This window comes from Psittacula echo, assembly GCF_963264785.1.
Source record: "Psittacula echo genome assembly, chromosome: 7".
In the NCBI taxonomy this organism is placed as follows: domain Eukaryota; kingdom Metazoa; phylum Chordata; class Aves; order Psittaciformes; family Psittacidae; genus Psittacula; species Psittacula echo.
In genome coordinates, this window is record NC_137740.1 from 29,269,745 (window position 1) to 29,282,892 (window position 13,148).

Here is a 13,148-nt window from a genome sequence, read left to right on the forward strand (position 1 = left end):
AAAGCAAAAGTAGAATTTTACATATTTCTCAGACATAAAATTAATGGAGACTTGATTCTCCTCTCAAATATTTCCAATCATTCCCTTCCATTTGGTCAAAAGCCCAGGGCTCCATCACACTGTAAAGTTTGCTACTGCAGAACAAATGCAGACTTGAAATCATTGACAGTTTTTGCTTTTTAATAAAAGACATTTTAAAACTTCCAATGTTACTTAATTTTTATTGAGGAAAATATAACATTTAAAAAAATCTTCCTTGAATAAGAAATACTTTCAACCATAAATTAAGAAAAAACTCTTAAACATTGTATTTCTTACAGGGGGCAGCAGGGAGGGGAAGATCTTGCATAAACCACATTCTTACAGATTTACAAAAGCAGTCTGATGCGACAGTCCATAAACAAAAGTTTTCAAGTCTTATCTTTTTCCTTTGTGGTGTTCATTAAAGGAAAACTCGCCAAGGAAATCCTCCTTTTCAACACACCATTTGTATGGTTCGATAAAGGATCCATGATAAAGTACTCAGCAACGTGACTGGCAGTGCAGGATACAAGCTTGGACTTTCTTTATTCCAGTGTATTTTGGGTTCTTGAGGTATGTCCTACCTGAAAAAGATTCCAGTTTCTTTCCTCTATGTTCACCCCTTTGGTTTCTTGAAGTTACTCTGTAAGCTTTTTTTTTTTTTTCTCCCCAAAAATATTATTTCATTATGCACATACATTTCCTGGTTTTCTTCCAAAACTTGTAGCTTGGATTAAAATATGCACATATTCTTCACTCGTGTTTTTCAAAAACTGAGGTACATTATGATTTGCTGCTTTAAAAAAACATGGGAGGAACAAATATTCAGAGTGTACACGATTAAGGAGGTATTTCTACAAAGAAGTTGCCTTAGGCCTGACAGTTGGTACTAGTGAAAATAGCTGGGGTAAGAGTCTCTTCTTGCTAATCAACTGAAAACAGCAAGAGGTGAGGAATTCCTGCGCCTTCTGATGTTTCTCAAAATAACAGTGGGAGAATTACACATTACCTTTTCATCACAGTTGTAAATGAAATCTGTAAGAAAATGAACGGTGCAGGGGAAAAAAAAAATAGCTATTTCATGAGTTAGCCTTTTTTGTCAAGAAAGAGAAGACATTAATAAAGAATTAAAGTAGATCAGAGAAAATAAAGATTTAGAAGTTAAAGACATAATGAAAGATTTTCCTGTGAAATATCTTAAACTAAAACTCATAATTCCTATCTTCTTTAGAAGAGCCAATGCTGCTGAAGATTAGATTCAGACATTAGTTTCTGCCACTGATAAGAAACCTTTAACTTCCATTTCCAAATTCCTCAAGTTTTCAAGTCCTGAAGACTCTAAATGGTTTGTTCCCTTGACATCAGGGAGAACCCTTTGCCCAGGTCCAACTGTTTTCATGGACTAATATAAGAAGCATATCTTTGAATATACTCCTTCTGTAATAATGGTACTGCAATGTTTTGTTTCCAAAACAGCAGCAATAAAGGACTTCATTGCATACTTCAGCTTCTAAATATTAAAATGACAAGCACCATGAGGGAAGTACATACAGGTCTTTGTCCATTTTTGTGAAGCACCCGAATTCCATACTGTTTGTTGGGGTTTAAGGACAAAATGTAATCATTGGTTAACATGACCTAGATTAAGAAAATTAGTAAACCAGTTCTAATCTTGGGTGAAGAGGTTTTTGCTAAGAGTTTCCCTTTTCAAAGGAAAGGGCCAAGTATCTAGATGGTCTTGTTCTCACTTAATAAGCAAAGTATTATCAAGGGCTTGCTTTGATCCACCAACCAAATCAAATATCTTTAAACAACTGTTGAAATAATGAAACTCTCTCCACCCAGTAAAAACACCTTAAGTATTAGGTACTCAGCATTCACATCTAACCCTTCAATATTACATGTATATCTAATCAAGCAAAATGAAATACCAAAATATTAAATAGGTGGCATTAACTTGATCCAAACAGCTCGCATGTGAAGAAGGATTGTAATGAGAGGATACTGTATGGGCTGGCTGTAAAGAAACGAAAAAAACCCTAAACTCTAATGTGGTGAAATCCAATCTCTGGATTGCCTGTTTGCTTTTCTTCTCTTTTTGCTGTGTTTTCTCAAGTCTTTATAACATTATAATATCATTAGAATTTCTAGATCACAATACATAGAATCTCAAACTAATATCAAAGCAAATCAGATGAAGAATACAATATATAATTAAGGCTAGCAGGTCTGTGGTGACATGAAGAATGAATACATCAAAATATATCCAAATGTTTACACTCTTGAAAGCAAAAGTCAAGTATGACTACTCCACCACTACTCAAGACTAACAGTCCAATTTCTCAAGGACGTTACAGCAGAGGTAGGCACTGGGGAACGACTTGAGGGATAATGACTTTATAAAATAGTTATACAGAAGCTTCCAGATATCTGAATGGTGTGAAAAGAAAACTTTGTTAGCTGCTAACAAATGATACCTTTCTGGCTGAAAAACAAAAACCCAAATATTAACCGCTTTACTGATTATCAGTTTGCAGCAAGTAAGTAAGAACATTCAAAGTCCAGTCCACTAGTATTTGACTCTCAATATTACTTAATACATAAGCGTTAAGGATGCCTCAGCAACACCTTTAGAACAATTGAAATTAAAAATGTATCACTTACTTCTTGCAATACTTGTCCAAGTGTCTCCTGGCTGTGAATGCGCTTCCTGTTGGAAACCAAAACCACATTTATTTCTGCACAAAGCATTGGGGGATCTTGTAAGCATCAATCCTAACCCCACTTCAAAAACAGAAGACTGTTATGCTAGGCTTTGCTCCACATCCTTTCCCTTATGGAATCTTACTACAATCTTAGGGAAACTACAGCTTCCGATTCAGACCTGTTGATATTCACATTGGGAGGAACTATCTGAAATAAGGCCTGCTACTCCTTGCATCTTCTCTAAAACAACTCTGTTTATTAAAAAGCTTAGTAAAACTTCAGCATAAATCCTAACATCCAGATATAGCTGGTAATTAGTTGCTTTAGTGCCATTTTCTCCAGCAGTAGACATCTGCTATTCAGCAACTGATGCAAGAAGATTAACAAAAGCTTCTTTTTTTAGTCATTCTTCCAATGATCAAAGTGGTAAACAGTGCTTGAAACACAACAGCAATAAAGACTTAAAAAATACATATATTTTCTGTCAAACAACATGTTACTACAGTTACTGTTTCCAAACATCCTGTAATACACACATTAAAAATACTAGAAATGCAAATAGAAGGCAACAGATTTTTACCTGTCTATTTTGGTTGCTATGACCACTGTAAAATCGCCTTCTGTATCAGGCAAGTAGGTAGAAGGTATAATTAAATAGCTTCCTGCAGGAAGTCTGCAAAGCTGGCTTACTTCCTGTGAATAGCAATGAGGTACACAGCTAACCAGTGGCTCCAAGTGTAAAAAAGAGGAAGTATGTGGTTTCCAGCTGCTGTTAGGCACCTGCAAAAAAGAATGAAAACATGGCTATCTTGCCATCTATTTCAGGCCTCACACTTAAATTCCTAGTATGCCATAGTATTGTATGTTCCTTATCTACTCCACTACTTCCATAGGAGCTATAGAAGAGAAGGATGGGAAGGCAGTCAGATAACCCAGATGGCAATATTGAGTACATATAAATCATTCCTAGTGTGTTTGAAGACAATTTATACAATCCACTACCCACACAGCTCAAAAGCTGCTGTCTAAGCTCACTGCCTGCCTTGCTGCAGCCTAATGCACTTGGTTTTCACCTCATGGATATGGTGAGCAGACTGCCCCATCTCTTTCTAGTGCCCTTTCCTGTCCCAAAATTTCGTAGTAGACTTTCCATGCTCCTACAGGCATGGAAAATGCCAGTCTTTCTTCACATATCGTATATTTGAAGCTATATGATCATTCCCAATACTCTCCACTTATGCAACACCTTTTTTTGAGCACATTTCCAAAAAATAAAGCTAGCTTTCCCTGCAATATAGCTACCTAACCAGAAGCTTCCCATCCTACATTTATGCAGCTGAGTACTGGCACATACATATAGAATGTGTATTTGTCCACACCAAATGATAGCCTGTTTTCATTCAGATCATCCATTCAACATATCACAGCCCTTCTGAATCTTGTCTGCAGATCTCACATCAACTTGCCAATGGACAAATAAATAGTTATTAGAGATGAAGAAATAATAGTTATTAGAGATAAGTTATTATAAACAGTTATTAGAGATGAAGAAAGTAAGTCTTAATGATGAATTACCAGAAAGTCTGCTCCTCAATCACTAAGACACAGAATTTTTTGCAAATTCTCAAAAGAGTTCTTAATTTCTAAAACTAATTTAGAACATTGGAAGGATTCAGTAGAGCCAATTATCTGGTTTACTACACTATGTAACTATGGAGTTACTCCATATCTTCATAGGCAATACTTCACAGGATCAGCCTGTGTTTCTCAAACAAGTGGCACGTCCCTTGCAAAGTGTAAAGGGCAGTGAACTGCCTGACAGGCTTACCCTCAAACTTGGCAAATGAGCAATCAAACTGACCAGAAGTCTTACCTGGAAAATATGGAAACCTATTGGGCGACACTTGCTATCTTGGCAGTGCTGACGGAGGGTAACTTTCACACTGTTTTTTCCTGGTCCTGCAGGAATTGAGAGTGGAAAGCAGGGATTGGTATGGAAGGAGGGAAAGTTCCTGCTGCCTCCGGCACTTTGCCCATTTTTCCAGCATCCATGCAGCTGCACTGTCTCCCATTCACCTGCTGGGAGCTCTTCACAGAGGGTACCATCCGTGGGAGGTGGTTTTAACTCACTATCAAATGCAAGAGAGAAAAGAAACTAAGATGTATAAAACCTGCATGGTTTCACAAAATCTAGTACACCAGTTCACAAAAACTAACTAGTATTACGTAAACTTCCAGGAATACAATTCCTCTAAACTTTCAGTAGGGAGAAAAAGAGAACCGCACAACTCTAAATTCTTAGATAATTCACAGAACTCCACAAGAACAACACAGGGAATACAAACCATGCACCAAAACAAAGTAAGGTTTTTGTACATTCATGAAGTAATGTATCTTACATATTTTAACTCAATACCACTGTGCTATTTTATCCTATTCGAAAGTGACACAACTGACAGTGTCTTCTGGAGTACATATGAGCAGCTCAGTAAGTCCAAAGATTACACTGCATTCTTTTTTATACTGTCTTTAAACAAAGGAAACTACCATTTTACTTGACTTGATCTCTGTATTGTTAACCCCATTTCAATCCAGCCCAGCAACGCTTCACACAGCCATGTGAACAAAGTAGTATCATTATCAGTTGTGCAACATTTGAAACCATGTTTCAGCATAACTTGAAACGTATTATCTGTTCTTGTTTCCAATTTTAAAGTTGAGAACATGTAACAGATGTTACAATAGGCTGTTCATTCTAGACTCACATCCAGGAAATGTTACGCATAACGGCAACACAAGGAATTTCATCTGATCACTGAAAGAGCAATATGTTCTACGGATTTCATATGTCCAGAAACTAAATATATTGCCAGTAAGTAATACACAACTTGCACCCATACAGCAAAATTAGCTTCAGTTTTGCAGACCTTTATTTGGTCTGGAACTTGATGCCACCTTGCTTCCAAATTCAAGAGTAAATGATTAACACATGTTCTGGCTTTGCAGTGTGATCTTCTTTCCAAGGAGATGTGAGCTGATAGTCTGCTACCAGAATATTAAAAAATTTGAGGAGCTTTTAAACGTTGCCAACAGTATGATTTGCCTCCACATTACCAGGCACAAGCTGTTAGACAACGTTGGATTTTCTTCAAGTTTACTGGAAGAAGGTACAACTTTGCCGACTCCACACAATTAATCATCATGTCTTTTTAACAATAATTTTTAAGGATTTATTTCAAGGCTATGGTCACCAACACAGAATTACTTACAAGTAATTGACTTTAAAGTGTTGAGAGCTATGTAATGTTATCAGAAACTACTGCACTGCCATTCCTGATACTTTCTGTTGAGTAAGGAAGCAGTGTTGAACAGAAAGAAAAGATTTTCCAAGTCTTTCATAAAAGTCTAATTTGTGTCACAATTTATGAGCTGTGGTCATAATGTCATCCAAGTCCCCTGCTGACACTCCATTTGCATTTGAAGCTGTACTGCTCACCAATAACATTGTCATATGTCAAGCAACCCATTAGTGTTTTCTGACATACATGATAATATACTACTCCCCTTTTCTGTCACTGATTGCAATAATAACAGCTGCTTTTAACTTCCATGGTACATCTTCATTATTGGCAAGAAAAAACTTCCACACATTGAGAAACACGTCCTACAGAAACTTCTTCAGTTCTTTTACCAAATACACACTTCCTCAAAACATGAGGTTGCACTTTACAGTCAAGCTGCTACTCATCTGACTGCTTCCGACTGATATTTTAACAAGAGGTTCTAGCAACTTCATGTAAACCCCAAGGAGATAGAACACTACTTACATGAATTCAAAGACAAAACACTGTGATTTGGTACTGTGCACAACTCTTCAGCACATTTTGAACATTTAAACTTAGTGCTATACTTCATATATTTATGTCAATGGGTTCTGGTTTAAACCTACCTGAGAGAGATCCTTCCTGTTGAAAATACTCGAAGCAAGAAATTCCCTACTGCATCTTTCAGAAAAGTGCTGGGAACAACAAGATAAAACCCAGGCGAAAGGTCACAGCATACATGCACTTCTCTGTCATAGGAATGGCAGACAGTACCTACAACTGGGGGAGTAGAGAGGGTCTTTGGAAGATTAAATCGTTTCTTCTCCACCTAGAATAAATGCATAATGATGTGTGGTGGTTTAGGAAAAATTAGGAGGTTTTTAATAAAACTAAAGACAATCAAGTATTGTTTAAAATATGCATACATTTACAAAAGAAAACAAGCAAGGAGTAGAGTATCAGCAGATAAGCTGGACATCAAAGCGCAGTAGGAAGAGTTACTATTCAGGAGGGGTAAATTTACAAAGTATCATCACATAATCAGACTGAAATGTCAGGATAAGTTTGTGCACTAGTGTGGAACAGTCCAAAAAGTTCTGCTACTTGGCACTTAGTGATGAGAAGAAACTTCTAGTCCATAAATAGGTTTTACAGACAGTAACTGCATTGAGAGATCATTCTAACGTAAATCAGAGATGTAAAATGTGTGAACAGCTGAATCATATCACTACCACCAGAAATGAATTATTTTACTCGGATGTTTCAGTAATGCTTTAAAACTTCTATTTGCAAAAAGAAAAATGTTGCTCCTGTATTACCTTCCAGACATGCAACCCCACAGCCTGGTAATTCTTCCCCTGTATGCCTTCAGTCCAAGATAGATTTTCCTCTGCTAAGTGAGTCAGATTTTTAATTCTTCCAGCCCAGTCAGCATGGTATTTCCTATGTTTCTGCAGCAGAGCAATGCACACCTCGCTCTTTTCACAGACTCTCAGCCAGAACTTAGGGTTGGTAGGGAAGCTGCTGTTGTTACGGCAGCCACCGGCAGACTGGCCTCTCACCCAGGATCCAAAAAGATTCTGTGAGTGATACAGCACTTTCCCTAACAAAATAAGAAAAACATAGTACAGACTTCAGACACCAGAGGCTACTTAATTTTATACAACAGATATATAGCAAAGGTCCCCAGCCCAAGAAAACATGCTGTTGTAGCCCTTACACTTTCTCCAAGCAGATATTTATAATGGAAATATTGAGAGGCATGAGAATTAGTGTCACAGCTGGTACTAGCAGATTGATGACATATTCACAACAAGAAACTGATTCTAGAAATCTGAAGTTTATCTCCCATTACAAAAAATAAAAACTACAAGGCTGCCCAGAACAACAGCCTTCTAGACTGAGAACACTAATCTCTCACAAAACTAGCAAGTAATATTTCAGAGAAATATCTAAAAATCTTCAAATTCCTCTTTTCCCTCTGTTCTTCCCAGTAGGAAAGGAAAGGCCTACGGGTCTAAACAAAAGGGAAAGACTGAGAAATTGTGGTGTAGTTGCATCCATTTGCAATTCAAATCAGTCTTTCCCAATACATAACATTATTTGCACAAGAAAGATATTTCTCATACCATACCTGTAGAGAGGCTCTGAAGTTGTCCTTCCTCATTAACTGGAAAGCCCATGGTAATCTCATCAAATTCCCTGAAAAATTCCTCTTCATCAACCCAGAATTCTCCCTCTTGGATCTGCGAGAGCAGTTTTGAGGCAACGACTGGATCAAGCTGGCTCCATCCTTGACCACTACACATAAAACAAAAGTTAACGTCTAGTTCTTTCCCCAATAAAGTTCTAGAACAATGTTATATATCAACTATCCTATGGAGTAGAAGAGGTTTCTTCATTTCATTGTCAAACTCTTGCACTGAATATTTCTGAATACACATTGCTAGTCAGCAAGAGGGATAACAGAAAGTATGAATCACAAAGTATCAAAGAAAAGTTAGAAAGAACCTTAATGCCAGATTGGATACAAAGCACACTTCTAGGTGAAACAGCTACTTTGCTTACAACAGACAGTACAGTCCAAAGTGAGAGAGCAAAATAAAGATTTTAACAGTTGTTCAAAATAGTGGCAAAAAACTAAAGCAAGCTGTACAGGGACTCCTCTGAAAAAATATTAGTGCTGTAGTGAACATCAAAAAAACACAATCTGTGCAAAGCAGTTGGTTATCTCCACAGCTCTGCTGGCTAAGTCATGATAAACCAAGAATTTAAACATTCCAATTTTTAGGGCCCATGAAAAGTACTTCCAACATTTTTACTGTTGCACTAACAACAAAGAACAGTTCTGTACTTGAACAAAACAGGGCTTTAAAGCCACACAATGAAACACTATCCTATGCAACTACATGGCAGCTTACTGTTTGGCAAAGAAACTACAAGAGACTAAGTGTATGTATAAAACTCTGCCAAAACCAAAATACATCAACTTAAGCCTCAAGTAATGTTACCATATTTTAATGCTGAAAGCCTGCTCCTTGGGTCAAGAATTGCATGTTCTTTTGCACAGTCAAAATATGCTAACGTTTCAAAATAAGTTAGTAGGGTCTGCCCTTTCATTCTTGTTACTTTGTTATGTGAATCGCTAAACATATTTCTGCATTTCTACCTTTTATCTACTCTTTCTTTGTATCCACTAAGTTCCAGCTTCAACCACTCATATTAATGTACAGAAATGAGAGCACACAAGAAAAACAAACATACACATCCTTTCTTCTGCTATATTTTGTTTTATGCATACTCCTTTGCCTGTCTTCCGCAACTGAGATGAGATCAAACGCAAAGAGCCAAGTAAAGCTGAGTGGCTACTTTTAAGTCACAATCACAAGCAAAGATACTTAGATCAATTACAGGACAACCAAAAAGCACCACAAAATTTGGAGGGGAAAAAAAAACAAACCCCACAAACAAACAAAAAAACCCCAACCAACCAGCATCTTAAGTTTATCTCTACAAAAAGATGATGTTTTGGTAAACAACAACAAAAAAAATGTTATTAAGAAATCTAGATTACCAGAACTAATTAAAATGCCCAGCCTTGCATGCAATGGGTTGCCTATCAGCAGTATTTGCCTAATCAATACACAGACACACTTCATGCTTCACTACTTTCACAAATTAATTTCCAAATAAAAATAAACCTACTCACCCCTCACACCAGGGTCCTGTCCAGCACCGCCTCCCCCAAGGGTTTCGTATTCGAAGTAGAAAAATTTCCTTGCCTGACACTTGAGACAGATTCAACATGTCTATCACAATAAAGGCATGAAATTCTCCTAGTTCGCTTGCACCTAAATAGGAAAAAAAAAAAGGCATTTGAAAGCAAACAGAAGAACCTGCTCCGTATTTTTCAATGAACGACATTAAACTATCCTGTGAAAGAAGGCAATTTTGAGACAAAAGGAAGTTGTATAAAAAAAAAAGGCATAAAAAAAACCCCAAAGAGTTCACTGTAGTTGTGACTATGTAGAAATAAAATAAATTGAAATTTTAAAGCATATTAACTTGCTACTTGATCTCAAACATTTACAAATTCTCAGCGCTGAAATTCATTGGGATTTCTAAGGTTGTATTTTAGGTAGCTTTTCAGGGAGGTATGGGGTGTGTTTGTCTTTGAGAAGTGACCATATTAATATCTAACATAAAAAGCACTCCGCAAAAGCACCCCCTATCCTGAGCTCAATAGCATCCTCAAATGTTTATTAATCCAAGGCTTACATAAAAATGCACCATAAAACTCATATGGTACTAGAATCAGCACCATGCATTTGCTGGCTGCCTTGTGCTCTGAACCCTGTTCAATAGAGACATTTACTTTAAAAATGTCTATTACCTTGTCTAGAATTAAGGACTGAACAGCTTATTACACACTGTTCCTTCAGATTCATTAATCTTCTAAACACATCTTTCTCCAAAACCATGCCAGACTTCTCTTTCTCCATGTTTCTTCCAGGGCTTTTTAGGGTCCATCTTTCAGCAATTCCTCCGGTCAGATCCACCAAAGCATCTGCCACCTGTCCTGCCCATAACTGTTCATAAGATCCATGAACTCTAAAAAAATAATAAAAAAAAAAATATTCTACAAACAGAACTAAAGAAATGTGGTTCTTACATACATACAACTCGACTCTGTATCACAATCATGACTGTACCCTACCTCATATCCCTAAGCAGACAAGAGAAAGCACATGCTATTTTATTTATACATCATCTAAATAGTGTGAAAGCCATCAGAAATCCCACTGTTTGATGAGAAGTTTATTATAATTCATTCTATCCTACACAGAAACTGCTATAACGTAGTAGTAGTAGTCACTTGTACCTTATTAACCATGGTCTGTATCATCTGGCATGATACACTAACTGCATTCTGTATAAATAACATTTTTTTTTTCTTCAATTATTCTTCATTCACTCTGCATAAACCACCACAGTAGCACTTCATACAACAACTTAAGTAAATCAAGAGACTACCCTACCTGAAGTAGCAGATGCAAAAGACAGCAAAAGAAATCAAGACCATAATAGAATGATAAGATCTATACAGAAAACAAAGAATATTACCTTTCAAACCTATAGAGAAGCTTTTAATTTGCCATTGCTGCTTCACAACTTCTGCTCAATGCATCTACATTTGAACTACTTCGTACCTAAAGTCTTTTTCTGCCCTCTGGTGGCAACCACTATCTTTTCTCCTAGTTCTCTTGGACATCAATGTCTATCTTACCAGCACAGAATCACAGAATCCCAAGGGTTGGAAGGGACCTCAAAAGATCATCTAGTCCAACCCCCCTGCAAGAGCAGGGTAACCTAGAGTACATCACACAGGAACTTGTCCAGCCAGGCCTTGAATATCTCCAACGTAGGAGACTCCACAACCCCCCCTGGGCAACCTGCTCCAGTGCTCTGTCACTCTCACAGTAAAGAAGTTTTTCCTGATGTTCACATGGAACCTCTTATGCTCCAGTTTACACCCAGTACCCCTTGTCCTATCACTGGACATCACTGAGAAAAGCCTAGCTCCATCATCCTGACGCTCACCCTTTACATATTTGTAAACATTGATGAGGTCACCCCTCAGTCTCCTCCAAGCTAAAGAGACCCAGCTCCCTCAGCCTCTCCTCATAAGGGAGATGTTCCACTCCCTTAATCATCTTTGTGGCTCTGCACTGGACTCTTTCAAGCAATTCCCTGTCCTTCTTGAACTGAGGGGCCCAGAACTGGACACAATATTCCAGATGCAGCCTCACCAAGGCAGAGTAGAGGGGGAGGAGAACCTCTCTTGACCTACTAACCACACCCTTTCTAATGCACCCTAGGATGCCATTGGCCTTCTTGGTCACAAGGGCACATTGCTGGCTCATGGTCATCCTCCTATCTACCAGGACCCCCAGGTCCCTTTCCCCTTCACTACTTTCCAGCAGGTCAACCCCCAACCTGTACTGGTACATGGGGTTGTTCCTCCCCAGATGCAAGACTCTACACTTGCCCTCATTGAATTTCATCAAGTTTCTCCCTGCCCAACTCTCCAGCTTGTCCAGGTCTCGCTGAATGGCAACACAGCCTTCTGGCGTGTCAGCCACTCCTCCCAGTTTAGTGTCATCAGCGAACTTGCTGAGGGTACATTCAGTTCCCTCATCCAGGTCGTTGATGAAAATATTAAACAGCACTGGTCCCAGCACCGACCCCTGAGGGACTCCACTGGTCACAGACCTCCAGCTAGATTCTGCCCCACTGACCACAACTCTCTGCCTTCTTCCTTTCAACCAGTTCTTGATCCACCTCACTACCTGATCATCAAACCCACACTTACTTAGCTTATCTATGAGGATGCTATGGGAGACAGTATCAAATGCCTTACTGAAATCAAGAAAAACCACATCTACCGCTCTACCATCATCCATCCACCTAGTTACTTCCTCATTGAAGGCTATAAGGTTGGTCAAACATGACTTCCCCTTGGTAAAACCATGTTGACTACTCTTAATGACCCCCTCATCCTTGATATGTCTAGAGATGGTGTCAAGAATAAGTTGTTCCATCACCTTTCCAGGGATGGAGGTAAGGCTGACCGGTCTATAATTACCTGGGTCCTCCTTCTTGCCCTTCTTATAGACTGGCGTGACATTGGCCATCCTCCAATCCTCACACACCTCTCCTGTTTCCCACAACTTACCATAGATGATGGAGAGTGGCCTAGCAATGACCTCCGTCAGCTCCCTCAGCACCCATGGGTGTATTCCATCCGGACCCATTGATTTATAGATGTCCAGATTACTTAACTGATCCCTAACCCAATCCTCATCTACCAAAGCAAACTCCTCCTTTATCCTGACTCCTTCTGGGACTATAGGAATCTGGGGCCCCAGGGGAGAGTCTGCAGGAGTAAAGACAGAGGCAAAGAAGGCATTCAACATCTCTGCCTTCTTTATATCCTCTGTCTTCTTTATATCCTCTGTCTCCAGGGCACCCACCTCATTCAGCAGTGGGCCTATATTGCCTCTTGTGTTAGTTTTATCCACTATGTATTTGAAGAAG

The 13,148-nt window shown here is 38.5% G+C and overlaps 1 protein-coding gene across 9 annotated transcripts in view; it reads right to left on the reverse strand.

The window, feature by feature from the left end:
• Nucleotides 1-13,148, reverse strand: part of CAPN10 (calpain 10) — a 34,933-nt gene that overhangs the window by 15,245 nt on the left and 6,540 nt on the right. For 4 of the 9 annotated variants that reach the window (XM_080624350.1, XM_080624351.1, XM_080624352.1 and 1 more), the window contains 8 exons: nucleotides 10,444-10,661; nucleotides 9,760-9,901; nucleotides 8,185-8,351; nucleotides 7,370-7,653; nucleotides 6,677-6,879; nucleotides 4,601-4,856; nucleotides 3,308-3,507; nucleotides 2,686-2,731 (listed from right to left, as the gene is read on the reverse strand). In XM_080624350.1, coding sequence (XP_080480476.1) covers nucleotides 2,686-2,731; nucleotides 3,308-3,507; nucleotides 4,601-4,856; nucleotides 6,677-6,879; nucleotides 7,370-7,653; nucleotides 8,185-8,351; nucleotides 9,760-9,901; nucleotides 10,444-10,661 — 1,516 coding nt within the window. Of the gene's footprint in view, nucleotides 1-207; nucleotides 1,057-2,685; nucleotides 2,732-3,307; nucleotides 3,508-4,600; nucleotides 4,857-6,676; nucleotides 6,880-7,369; nucleotides 7,654-8,184; nucleotides 8,352-9,759; nucleotides 9,902-10,443; nucleotides 10,662-13,148 lie in introns of those variants that run through there. The other 5 variants (XM_080624358.1, XM_080624356.1, XM_080624354.1 and 2 more) reach the window with 5 other exon arrangements.